General features: G+C 40.4%; 1 protein-coding gene across 3 annotated transcripts in view; it reads left to right on the top strand.

Moving 5' to 3' along the window:
* The window catches only part of LOC126267008 (uncharacterized), a 103,557-nt gene that overhangs the window by 49,135 nt on the left and 40,362 nt on the right, over positions 1-14,060 (top strand). For 2 of the 3 annotated variants that reach the window (XM_049971772.1, XM_049971773.1), the window contains one exon: positions 6,402-6,541. The exons of the other annotated variant lie outside the window; for it this stretch is intronic. In XM_049971772.1, coding sequence (XP_049827729.1) covers positions 6,402-6,541 — 140 coding nt within the window. The remainder of the gene's footprint in view (positions 1-6,401; positions 6,542-14,060) is intronic. 3 annotated transcript variants of the gene reach the window in all.

The raw sequence follows: 14,060 nt of genomic DNA, 5'->3' as shown, positions 1-14,060 counted from the left end.
TTTTTCATTTTATTTTGGGGCTACATACTATGTGAAGAAAACAACGTACAAGGTGAAGAAAATAAGATGCAGCCCCTTTATTAACAATCTGCATCGATTATCTTCCTGCAAAAGTAAAGTGCTTCAGTAGCATGGATAAACTGTCGCTCATAAGTTGTCGGTAAACAACACCTGTTAATGTTACCTGGAAAATGTATGGCCATCATGTCCATCATTCACAATTTCCGGCAACACGTTTATGCTGAATCTAATAAGATGTCTTGTAACAATGATCGATCGAGGATCTGAGTCTGCTCACACATGGCTGTTGTAGATTTTTGCTATTTCACTTTGACACATCGCCGTCAATAAACTGTGGGTCTTCAGCATTCTTTCTTGCTAGCATTTGGCAAAAATTTGATGTGAGATGGTGGTCTTATGGCCGTAGAGCTTGTGCATGCTGTGAATGATGTGTAGATTGACCAAGCAAGAGCATGGATGAAGTCTCAGGAAACTTCAATTCCTTGTTCGCTTGTTTCAAAATCATCTTTTAGTTTCTGCAAAATTTACCACTCCATATTGCAGGAGAATATGTTGTCCTTTTTGAGAAAGATCTCGTCTTGTAGTCTTCGAAATAACGAACTCAACATTTTGTTCAGATGAAACGCAGAGCTGAAGGTGTCAAATGACGTACATATCTATTAATATAATTATTAAAATACACTGATGGGCTAAAACATTATGCCCACCAGCTTAATGTCGTGTTGACCCACCTTTGGAACGTAATATTGCAGCGATTCTGCTTGGGGTGAATTCAACAAGTCCTTGTTTTGTTTCCGGAGGTATATGAGACCAGGTGCCCATGTACATGAATTATGGACGGATAGTAATTGAGGGCTGAGCAGGCAGCCGATAGCGCCCAAATATATTCCTTCGGGTTCAAATTAGCCGAATTTCATGCCAAGACAAAACGTGAGTTCACTGTCATGTTCCTCAAACCACTGTAGCACCATTCTGGCTTTGCGACATCGACGTTTATCCTGCTGGAAGATGCAATCACCGTTAGGGAAGACATCAACATGAATGGATGCAGGTGGTGCACAAAAATACAAACGTAGCCCACAGTTGCGAGGCGCCTTCGTTTACTATTGCAGGTCCCATGGACACCAACGTAAGTATCCCTCATAGGACAATAGTGCCCCCTCCGACTTGCGACCTTGGTGCAGTGCATGTTTCGTGCTTTCGTTCACCTGGATGACGATGTTTCTAGCCACGATCATCAACTTGATGTGATATGAAATGTGATTCATCTGATCAGGTGACAAGCTCCAGTCTTGATGACTGAATGCCACTGCATACGTAACAGTCGATGTTGTTGGGCCATCATAGGAATAAGTGGAGTTCATCCGCTCTGCAGCCCCATCTTAGGGTACTTTCACTGAACACTGTACTCCAAATCACTTGCGCCTGCACCATGGTTGTAGTGTGCCATAATATCTGCCACAGATTGGCGCCTATCCAGCTTTATAGAGCGGACAAGCCTCCATGTTCTATGCGATGAGACATAGACGTCCACCACCTTGCTGCCTACTGGTAGTTTCACCATTCTTCAACCCCTTTCCATAGATGCTCACGTGAGCTAAAAACCAGCTTTGCCGTTTCGGTGATGTCCGTTCCTAGGCACAGGGTCCTAATGTCTCACCTTTGTCAAATCTCTTATGGCACTGGATTTCCCCATTTGCAGCCCGTATCGTCGGTGGAATGATTCCCCACTCTTCTCATCTCCACTTATATAAATCCTTATCGTGTCACATGTCCGCATCACGTGGCATTCAGTCTCGCCATGGGCGGTAGTCATAATGTTTTGGTTCATCAACGTATATATAGATATTACACTACTGGCCATTAAAATTGATACACCAGGAAGAAATGCAGATGATAAACGGGTATTTATTGTACAAATATATTATACTAGAACTGACATGTGATTACATTTTCACGCAATTTGTGTGGATAGATCCTGAGAAGTCAGTACCCAGAACAACCACCTCTGGTCGTAATAACGGCCTTGATATGCCTGGGAATTGAGTCAAACAGAGCTTGGATGTCGTGTACATTTACAGCTGCCCATGCAGTTTCAACACGATATCACAGTTCATCAAGAGTAGTGACTAGCGTATTGTGACGAGACAGTTGATCGGCCACCATTGACCAGACGTTTTCAGTTGGTGAGAGATCTGGAGAATGTACTGGCCAGGGCAGCAGTCGAACATTTTCTGTATCCAGAAAGTCCCCCGTACAGGACCTGCAACATGCGGTCATACATTATCCTACCGAAATGTAGGGTATCGCAGGGATCGAATGGAGGGTAGAGCCACGGGTCGTATCACGTTTGAAATGTAACGTCCACTGCTAAAAGTGCTGTCAATGCGAACGAGACGTGTAACCAATGGCACACCATACCATCACGCCGGGTGATACTCCAGTATGGCGCTGACGAATACATGCTTCCAATGTGCGTTCACCGCGATGTCGCCAAACACGGATGCGACCATCATGATGCTGTAAACAACATCTGGATTCATCCGAAAAAAATGACGTTTTGCCATTCGTGCACCCAGGTTCGTTGTTGAGTACACCATCGCAGGCGCTCCTGTCTTTGACGCAGCGTCAAGGGTAACCGCAGCCATGGTCTCCGAACTGATAGTCCATGCTGCTGCAGGCGTCGTCGAACTGTTCGTCCAGATGGTTGTTGTCTTGCATACGTCCCCATCTGTTGACTCAGGGATCGAAACGTGGCTGCACGATCCGTTACAGCCATGCGGATAAGATGCCTGTCATCTCGACTGCTAGTGATACGAGGCCGTTGGGATCCAGCACGACGTTCCGTATGACCCTCCTGAACCCACCGATTCCATAATCTGCTAACAGTCATTGGATCACGACCAACGCGAGCAGCAATGTCGCGATACGATAAACTGCAATCGCGACAGGCTACAAACCGACCTTTATCAAAGTCGGAAACGTGATGGTACGCATTTCTCCTCCTTACACGAGGCATCACAATAACGTTTCACCAGGCAACGCCGGTCAACAGGTGTTTGTGTATGAGAAATCGGTTGGAAACTTTCCTCATGTCAGCACGTTGTAGGTGTCGCCACCGGCGCCAACCTTGTATAAATGCTCCGAAAAGCTGATCGTTTGTGTATCACAGCATCTTCTTCCTGTCGGTTAAATTTCGCATCTGTAGCACGTCACCTTCGTGGTGTAGCAATTTTAATGGCCAGTGGTGTACGTTTACGATTTTTGACATAAAATTAAAAAAAAAAGACTTTCCATCTAATAAGTCGCATTGCACGGTATCATGAGTTTTGTTTTGATGCCAGCACAACCTCAACACGACTCATACAAATACACTATCTGACGTCAACATACCACTCAGTTAACATATAGCAGAGGTATATAAATAGGCTATCTGACGTCAACATACCACTCAGTTAACAAATAACACAGGTATTAGAGGCCCAGAATCCTAAAGATTGAAATGGCTTGCACATTTAAAGAGGATTGATCAAACAAGAAATGGAACTTGTATGTTAGCGACCCAGAGGCAGGTCCAGAAATTGGAGGGACACTCATATGAAACAGGACCTAGAGGGAAGAGAAGTGGAATGATACCAAGTTGGGAGGGAGGAAGTGTGTTTGGGCAGGCAAAAGTAGTTAGCGTTCTTATGTCGCATCCATGCAACTGGAGGCGGCTAATGGATGATAATGAATCAGAAATGAGCAGCCAGTCTTGCATAGATAGACATTCTATACCAAGGAGGAATGAACGTTTTTGGCACAAGTAAAACGGCCATATTTCAGTAGGTATTTGTTCCCAGACAGATATAGGGTGGTTATAATAATATTTTCGCTCTTGAGAGGGCCTCCATGAAAATCGATTGATCGTTGGACAAATAAACTTTCTGGAAACATTTGCACGGACATGCGGAAGAGAAATAACGAATAAAACTACGAAAACATATTTCAGTTTTCACATGAAGGGATAACATTTTTAACTGCTTACCGTATTTACGTTCCAGGTTACAAATGCTGTCAATGTGACGAGCATATGCGTTCTATACAGCCTGGAATTGCGCTAGAGATACCACGTCACAGTTGTTGCCAGCACATTTAGAACGGTAGACGACGCAATGTTCACTGTCATGACACTGCTCCTGCTGTGCTTGAAGATCGCTCATTGTGGCCAGCATTCTCAGTCATTACAACAGTAACTTCTTCAACAATTTGTGGCACACTTCGCCATCGGGCTCTCCCAGGAACAATTCCCAAATCACCAGTTAATTCGAACTTTCGAGCCATGTTCCTCCATCCCAGTGCGGAAAGATTATCTCTCCATATTCCATTAATGTGTCGATACTTGCGAAGAGCAACAGCACTATTGTCGCTGTACTGATTTTAAAAAAGCTATACTAGTAAGGCCCTTCTCAACTTCTCCAGACTCATGTAGACTGTCTACAGCCCTAAAGCACATTGTCGCTTGTGTTAACAACACTTCGTCCCCATTACCAGTACCCGTGCCTAATGACAAGTCATGACACATTACCAACAACGCAAATCTTGCACCGCCCAGTCTGAACATCATTGCTGTAACGTTGGGTACCCATAATGCTGGCTCAAGTGCTGAAATTTTGAGGCGCTGAAAACTATAAGGGCCTAAAGCTCATCGTCATCGATTTTGATACTATAGCATGTATGCATTCTCTTGATGTCTGTTGATCGTATGGTAAACCAACTTTATCTGTATCTGTAGCCTCACATTGTACGAGGGGCGTTTGAAAAGTCCGAGCAAAGTCCGAGAGACGACACCACCGGCGCGTATCGAGGTCATGTTGAGTTAGTAGCATCTTTGGAAAGAACGCACACCAAGATTCAGCCATATTGGTCTGTTTCTTTGTGTTTGGCATTCGTGTGAATCAAGGAAGTCGAGTGATTGTCAAAAAATGGACGAAGAAGAATTTCGTGTGGTGATTAAACATTACTTTATGAAAGGCAAAACGCTCCAGGAGACTAAAGATAAGCTTGCTAAAAATTACGGTGGCTCTGCACCTTCGATTAGAACTGTTTATAAGTGGTCTCAATATTTTTGGAGTGGCCATGTGGGCACAAGCGATGCTGAACGTTCTGGACGCCCTGTGAAGGTTACGACACCAGAAATCATTGATAAAATCCATGATATGGTGATGGATGACGGAAGAGTTAAGGTGCGTGAGATTGCTAGTGCTGTGGGCATCTCGAATGAACGGTTACAGAATATTTGCATTAACATTTGGACATGAGAAAGCTATGCGCAAGATGGGTTCCGCGATTGCTCACGCTTGACCAAAAACGGAATCGTGTGAAGTGTTGCAAGGACGGTTTGCAGCTGTTCAGGAAGAATCCGCAGGACTTTAAGCGTTGTTTCGTCACTGTGGATGAAACATGGATACATTTCTATAGTCCTGAGGCCAAACAACAGTCTAAACAATGGGTTACCAACGGAGAATCTGCACCAAAAAAGGCGAAAACCAGTTCTTCCGCTGGAAAGGTTATGGCGACTGTCTTTTGGGATTCACAATAAGAATTATGAAGTGTTGGAATACGTCATAATTGTGTCTGTGGTGCATTTAACATCTGAGCTTTATTAGTATTGTTTGAGACTATTTCTCATGGTGAATGTTCTGATTCTAATTTCACATTATTTATAAACTTTGCAGCACTCAAAAGACGCTATTGCCACTAGCCTATAAATGGAAATTTTGTGAATTAACGTTAATAATAAATATAGTATTAAAGATTAATTAATATTCCATAACAAAATGGGTACATTATTTTTACTTAGAAACTATATGACTTGGTTAAAAAACGATTTGGATCTATGTTACTGGTGGTTTCTCTATAAATTTCATTTTCACAAACATACATTTTCCTCAAATCTTTGTTTCTGTGCTTTGGGCCCTTGTGCTTCTCAGTGCCTCAATTATAACTACCTTATATTTGTAGGAGCCTTTTTCCTAGTTTTCACCGACACTGCCTCCTCTAAGACTATGGAACGTTTTTAAAACACGTTGTACAGTGTATGGTAAACGAGACATTTATCGCTGACAGCCATCATTTGTTTGTTCCTTCATGTCTTAAGCTTTTTCACCAACTACATAAAATTTATATGATAGATACAAAACAATTGACATTTTATAGCTGAGTATCACTACATTTATTACAACAAGCTATACTGAACGGTGTCATCCCTTCCTTGCTGTTTGCTATTTTGAGTCTACATAGAATTACGTCGAGCCTCTTGTACAGATTTATGTCAATAACATCTGAATCAGAGATACTATGCAGATACAGTGACAGGAACTTTTTTCCTGCACTGACAGACAGTTCCCAATGACAGCACCAGGGAGGGGATGGCGTCACAAGACATCTACAGCAAGACGAGCAAGGGCGGCTACCGATCGGTCCACTTCAGAACTGTCAAATCAGTTTCTGAAGTTCAAGAAGTCATCGCACATTCCTGGTAATAGATTTTAGTTTTTTATGTTGTTTCAAAAAGTAAATGCAGTGCTTATCTACAAAATTATCCTTTTTTTATAAAAAGATTCATATTATTCCTGAGAAATATTTGTACTTGTTAGTTATTTGACAGTGACTTCTACAAAAAAATCTCTTTCTCTAGCTCTATTGTCACTGTTATAGAATGTACATAAATTAAAAATACCTGTAACAACCAGAAATGATGTTGATGGTAGCGAGGCCTTTGCCAACCATATAGGAATGGGACGTATGTGCTTCCCGTGTAAAAGGTATAAAATTTCTACTAATGAGCGTATCACATCACAAGCATATTACCCTTCAGTGCTATTGCTCAATCTCCTTCTCTGTTAGCTTAAACCAGGAATTCGTTCTATTTTTAAGATATGCAACAATGGAGACGAGGTACATAAAAATAGACAACTAAAAATTTTATAGATGGTAAATCTGCTAATAAATTAGCCAGCCACGCGAGGCACATTAAATGTTCACCCTAAAATCACAGACTAAAGCTCAACACCGGAATTAAAGATTCTTGATGTGTTGTACAGGTACCCTCTTGTCACTGTGGCAAAATGGAATAGTTGAGATATGGGTTGTTTACGCTGCCACCTGCATGACAGATGACTGCAGTAAGACAAGACTGGTCATATCTGTGTGTTTGATAGAAGATTGTGTTACGTATGGAGCGCTCCAATTTTGAGATCGTGTAGGCACTGGGCTCTTAACCTAGAAATGAACAATGGATCCGGTTACCCAGCGAGTTTCAGAGTGGTGTACTTATACTATATTATCTCTGGTACTAACGTAAGTCAGAGGTAGTCTGGAGTAAACTAAACAGGCAGTCATCTGATCGGAACAGAGTCAGTCAGCCAATGTGTAACCACAGATTAGATTGTTCCAAACGGATGTCAATAAATTGAAGTTAAGAAAAGCGAATAGTCTTTGGTATTCTGTATTGTGGTAAGTTTTATGTGTAGCGTTTCCTCAGAGAATATTATTGCTTGCTGTGATCCCCATTTGGTATGGTCTTTTTTTTAAATCTTTTTTTATGTCACTTACCGCTTATGGCAATATTTGTTCAGCGTGAAAAATGCCGTGTTGCTCTGTGGAATGACAGTAACATGTGAGATGACGACTTTTGTATCGGCTATGTGGTTCTTCATTGACATATAATTTCTAAATTTGTTTAAAGCCCAGTGTATAGTTAACAGTTTTTTGACAGTTACAATGAGAGTTCTACCATATTTTCAGCATCACACCATTAGCAAATGTAAACGAATGATGTTTATTTTCCCCATCCACAGTTTTTATTTGAAATATATATGCATCAAGTCCATAATCACTGGATCCACAAGATAAATAAAATGGTAATAATAAATTTGGTTTATGCAAAATATTGTAATTACATAGTGCATTCTTTATAGAATTAAAGGCTTCCTGGCAGTTTTGATCTCATAACCAAACCGAACTCTTTTTCGACAGATTGCACAAACAGAGTGCATTAATACTGTGGCTAATAATACACTTTCTATGTAACCCACACACACTAATAAAGATTCTAATTGTTTACTATTTTAGGTACTGAAAATTACGGCAATTTCTTTCATTTTGTCAAAGTCTGCCAATATACCCTTCTCTGTATTGAAGTGTCCCAAAATTTTAATTAATTAACCCCGAATCTATGTTTCTCCAATTTCAAAGTCATTCCTCGCGACCTCAACCTTTTAGACACTTCTTATATGAATAAATAATGATCAACCAAAGTCTGATTGCAAAGCAAAATATCACCATGATAAATAGTTAATTTAGAAGACAATTCCTGGATTACGACATGATCCAGAGCTCTAATAAAGTCTGCCATTGAAATATTTAAGCTAAAGAATCCAGCACAATACTGATAGCATTTACTATTATATAAAAATGCAGTTGTATTTCTGAGATTCTGGAAAAGTATAAACGTGATTAAATACAGCAGTTAAATCCAAGCTTGGCATCAGCCTGACGCTCAAATTTATATAACAATTCGTTAATGTTCTCAGGATGGTAATTGCATAATTTAATTCAGGTGTCTAGATCCAAGACAAGTTTCACATCTCCACCATGTTTTGGCACAACTGCCAATGGATTATTATGATCACTACCATTTCTCTCTACTACACAATATCACTCCATTTTCTGCAACTCCTTTTCAGTGGGTGGTATTCTTGCAGTTGGCACATCATAAAATTTTATGGCAAATGTCTGATTAAGTTTTAGTTGTAATATGCATTCAAAAATTTAAATGCTTGCTGCAATATCACTGAATACATCAACCCCATAAGAAAATATTTAGCTCATTTCACTGTTCATAATTCAACTCCCACAATTTTTGATATTTTTGCTCAATAGATATCATAAACTCTGAAACGTCCCCTTAGAAAAATTATACAAGACTGTGCTTAAACTGACACACAATATTTTTTTAGCGCAACGCAATCAGACTTTCAGTAATCCCTACAAGAGAATGACCCTGACTAACATTAACCTATACCTTTCACAAATCACTTACCTCACAAAAATCTTCGTTACTCGAACTACTGCAATACAGCGAGTGCCACTACTGCCAGCTAAATAAAACATTCAAACTACAGAAGGCACTAGCTACTGATAGGCATAGTTAGCGAATGAAAGATTTTAATAGAGAACAAACAATGTATTTACCTTAATAGTCATAATATGTATAGCAGTTCATGACATCCATTCTTACAAATTTCAAAACTCCGCCATTTCTCTCCTCACATCCACCACTGCTGGCGGCTCGCCTCCAACTGCGCAACAGTATGCGCCACTAACAGCCGACTGCCGAACGCTACAATGGCGAGTATTACAACAATGCCAACCAGCCACAGACTGCGCACAGCACAGCCAGTGATTTTTCATACAGAGTGGTATGTGGCGTTACCAATAAGAAAACCTAAACAGCCTACTTACAACTTTTGTTGATCAAATTGTAATTCTCAATTATCTTTACAACATGATTTACCAGTTTTATAAATGACAACTTATTTATTTTTTCATTACTATTCTCCTTTGTGTCTCTTACAAATTTAACTTCCGTTTTGCTTCTGTTTTGCCTGTCATTCATAATATTTTTCCTTTTCCAGTCTAAAATCACCCTAATTTTTTGTAAGCTAAAGTCCTGATTTAATTCTGAAATTACTAAATTGCTATGTTGATGATCTGTGCCATCAGTTTCAAATGTCAGTAGTGTTTGCTTCTTGACCAGCCTACTCTGAGCACCTTTAATCCTAATTTCTACTACTGGCTTTTCAATGTAGTTCTTATTTTGTTTAATTTCATTACTTGGACATTCTGCCATTCAGCTGCCTTTATCAAGCAATGATTTTCCTACCTAGCTCCCTATTTTCACGTAAACATATGAGAGTCATAGTTTTTGCCTGTCCTTACACCAATGTCTTTTTTTTTTTTAGAATTACTGTTCGACCTCACTAAATACTATATCTTTAGTGCTGCGAATGCCTTCGTATTTGCCATGAATTAAGTCATATACTTTATTCTTCTAGTTAAAATTGGAACCTAAAACGTTACTACCTCTTATACAATTTTGATCATTACACAAGTTGCCAAGGAACAGAACCAAATCTCCATCACCCTCACTGTTTTATTCATTAATCATAAATTTCATTATAAGTTTACTTCCACTAGTCATAATAAGGTTCTTTGCATAGAATGGCTGTTTTTTAAATAGTCATTAAATCGCCATTTCCCAATATTTCTCTAAACTTTGGATTGAAATCTCTTATTGTGGACCCCAGGATCCAGATTTAAGACTGTTCAGACAAATTACTAACGTATTTATTCAGAATGCTTTCATTGATGAGCTATGACTGCCGAAATTACAGCACTAAAAAAGTCTGTGTCTGAATACGAGAAAAAGGCACGAGAGTTGGAAGTGAAACTATCTGCCGCCACAGACGAGCTAGAACAGTACCAAAGGCGAAATAGTCTACGACTGTTTGGAGTAGCAGAAACTAAAGAAGAAGACACGGACAACCTGCTTATACAGGTTGCGCGTGAAAAATTAGGCGTCGAAGTGACCAAGGCAGACATTGACAGGAGCCACCGGGTGGGACGAAAACTACCAGGTGCTACCAAACCTCGTCCAATAATCATTAAATTTGTGTCGTACCGAAAAAGGGCGGAGATCTTTACCCAGAAGAAGAAGTTAGCAAGGACAGGGATTACAATAAGGGAAGATCTGACACACGAGCGGCTAAAGATTTTAAACAGTGCCATATCCCATTTCGGTCTTCAGAATGTGTGGACTCAGGATGGCAGAGTAATCATTAAGACAGCAGCTGGAAAGAAGACAGTCACAAACATGACAGAACTAAATAGTATTAAGTGAACCTACTCGAGCCAAAAGTCACACTTAACACCATTTGCAAATTTTAACAGTCCTATACTCAGATATACTCTTGTAATTGTATTAACTTTTTAATTATTTGTACCTTCAACTAATTGTTCTTGTAACTGTATTAACTTTTTAATTATTTGTACCTTCAACTAATTGTTTTTCTAACTGTATTAACTTTTTACTATTTTTTTGTGTCTTTAGCTGTAGCCATTGCTTAGTTTTAGTTACTGCTAATACTTTTTTCATTTTCTCAGTTTATTCTCTTCCATTCTGTAATAGTTCTATTGCAATTATTAGTCTCTCCTTTAGTTCATTAGTCAACCATCTCTTCGGTTTAAATTGTTCATAACAAAAATCACTATCAGTATCACTTTAGCAAGTTTCAATTTAATTCTAGCTTCCTACGATACTCTATTAAATATTAAGCTTACTTCTCTCTGCTGGCAGCATCGGCCTCTTAAATCACTCCTCTTTCCCTTATTTCCACCCTAAGCTGTTTCAAATACTCTAATTACATTTTTCCTCTTACGACATAGGATACTCAGTGACACACAGCTGTCACCATTTTGGTCATATTCTCCCTGCACCGAATACCACTAATCCATTTTCTATACTCCCGCAACCTCAGGAAATCTCTTGCAGTCGCTTTTCTTTCGGCTCTCGCGGAGTCACAAACAGGGCGCGCAAAATCTCGGACACCCCTGTAATATGTCACTTGGCGGAAACACCGGTCAGTGCCCCTTGCGGCAGGTAGTGCCTAACAAAGGGACAAACCAGTCTGCCACCCTACTCCAGGCTGCTCAGCGGAACGCGTCCGAGGTTTTAGCAGCTCACTGCAACATTCAGTCTTTACCTGCGCATTACGAAGAACTTAGCCTCCTCTTCCACCAACTAAACTACCACGTAATCCTCTTATCCGAAACGTGGTTGAAACCACACATATCCTCTGCATCTATTCATCTCCCAGGGTACACATTTCTTAGGGCAGACAGATCAAAAAAGCGAGGTGGCGGGGTCGGCGCATATATACGAACAGATCTTAAAGCGAAAGTCTTATGTACGTCAAATCCTGCTGAAGAAAAAGAGGCTGAATTCATGTTCATTGAAATAAATATACAAAGTCGGAAATTCTTGACTGGCGTCGTGTACAAGCCGCCAAAAATAAGCTCAATGAGTTCCTTCCAGTCGGAATTACATTCACTTCAGTGTCAATACGAACATGTCATCGTAATGGGTGACTTGAACATAGACCTGCTAAGAGACACTCCCTCCGCAATAAACCTAAGAAGATTGTTTAGTTGCAATAGCATGAACATTCTTCCATTACAACCTACACACCATACAGCGCACAGTCATACTCTTATAGACGTGATCGCAACGAAACAGACTGACAAAGTAAGAGATGTTGGTCAATCGTCGGCCCCTGGCCTCTCAGCACATGATGTAATATTCCTGGCCTACTCTGTGCAGCCCCCAAGGATCAAATCGCGTTACATAACTTGTAGGAACATGAAACGTATTGACCTTGACGCTCTAACAGCCGATTGCTCAGAAATCTCATGGCATCAAATAATCAGAGAACCTACAATCGACGGCAAAATTAATGAACTTGGTGATAAACTCACTGAACTCTATGACAAACATGCACCTGTGCGCACAGTCCGTGTAAGAAAATCTCCTGCTCCATGGCTGACAGCTGAATTACGTCAAATGATGACTAATAGGGATGCTGCCCACAGGCGTTTCAAGGCAGATCCGAAACCCGAACGTTTTGAAGAATATAGAAAGCTACGGAACAGAGTGAAACAATGCATTCGCAATGCCAAAATCAGGCACGCTCGCTCCCTTGTATGCAGCGATCTGACACCCACGTCTCTATGGAAGAATCTCCGTAGCTTGCGGGTCGGAAAGGCAAAATCGGAAACTACTTTTCATGTGTCAGCTAACGAATTAAATGAATTCTTCTCTGCACCTCTGAATACCAGCACGGCTGATAATTACCGTCCACAAGAATCCCCAAACAGGATAACTAACAACGATACCTTCCATCTAAAACATGTAACAACAAATACGGCAAGAAAAGCAATAATGAGAATCTCTTCTGAAGCAATAGGCAACGACAGTATCGGTATAGCCATGATTAAGAATGTTGCCGATATCTTAGTACCTGTCTTAACTGACATATTTAATTTTTCCCTCGTGAACGGAATATACCCTACTGCATGGAAAAGAAGCATAATTCGACCTATCCCTAAGGTCGAAAACCCGCAACTGCCTAGTGATTACCGACCAATTAGCATACTGCCTGCTGTTTCCAAAGCACTGGAATATATTGTTCATGACCAAATCACTGAACACTTGCATGAATTCAGTCTATATGACAAATTTCAATCCGGTTTCCGTAAACATCACAGCACAAACACTGCTCTAATTAGAGTAACTGATGACCTGAAATATGCCATCGACAACCGAAAGGCAACAATATTGACGCTACTGGACTTCAGCAAAGCTTTTGACACTGTTAACTTTGACATATTACTCAGAAAAATGCAACAGCTTAATTTCTCTGATAGTGCAATGAGATGGTTTGAAAGCTACTTAAAAGACAGACAGCAATGTGTTGTCTGCGCAAATGAAAAATCTTCCTGGAAACATGTTTCTTCGGGAGTGCCACAAGGATCAGTCTTAGGACCACTTTTGTTTTCTTTATATGTCAACGATATTTCGTCGGTTTTGTCCTCCTGTAAACATCATTTCTATGCCGACGACCTCCAGCTCTACCTAAGCGTCAGACCTGAAGACGTAAACACTGCAATCGCTCTGATGAATGATGATCTGTCTTCAGTAGTGACATGGGCGAAAAATCTGGGGCTTAAATTAAATGCAAAAAAGACGCAAGTAATCTTAATAGCCCATCAGAAATTAATAAGTTCAGATTTCCGCGAACGGCTACCTCCTATTCTGCTCGAAGGTACTCCAATACCATATCAGAAAACAGTGAAGAACTTGGGTGTAACTCTGGACGAGCATCTCAACTGGGCGGAGAATACAGTCGCAGTGTGCCGAAAGACGTCTGCTTGTCTCT

This window comes from Schistocerca gregaria, chromosome 4 (assembly GCF_023897955.1).
Source record: "Schistocerca gregaria isolate iqSchGreg1 chromosome 4, iqSchGreg1.2, whole genome shotgun sequence".
Lineage (NCBI taxonomy): Eukaryota > Metazoa > Arthropoda > Insecta > Orthoptera > Acrididae > Schistocerca > Schistocerca gregaria.
Note: the sequence above shows the minus strand (reverse complement) of the source record. Positions and strands in the feature narration are given on the sequence as shown.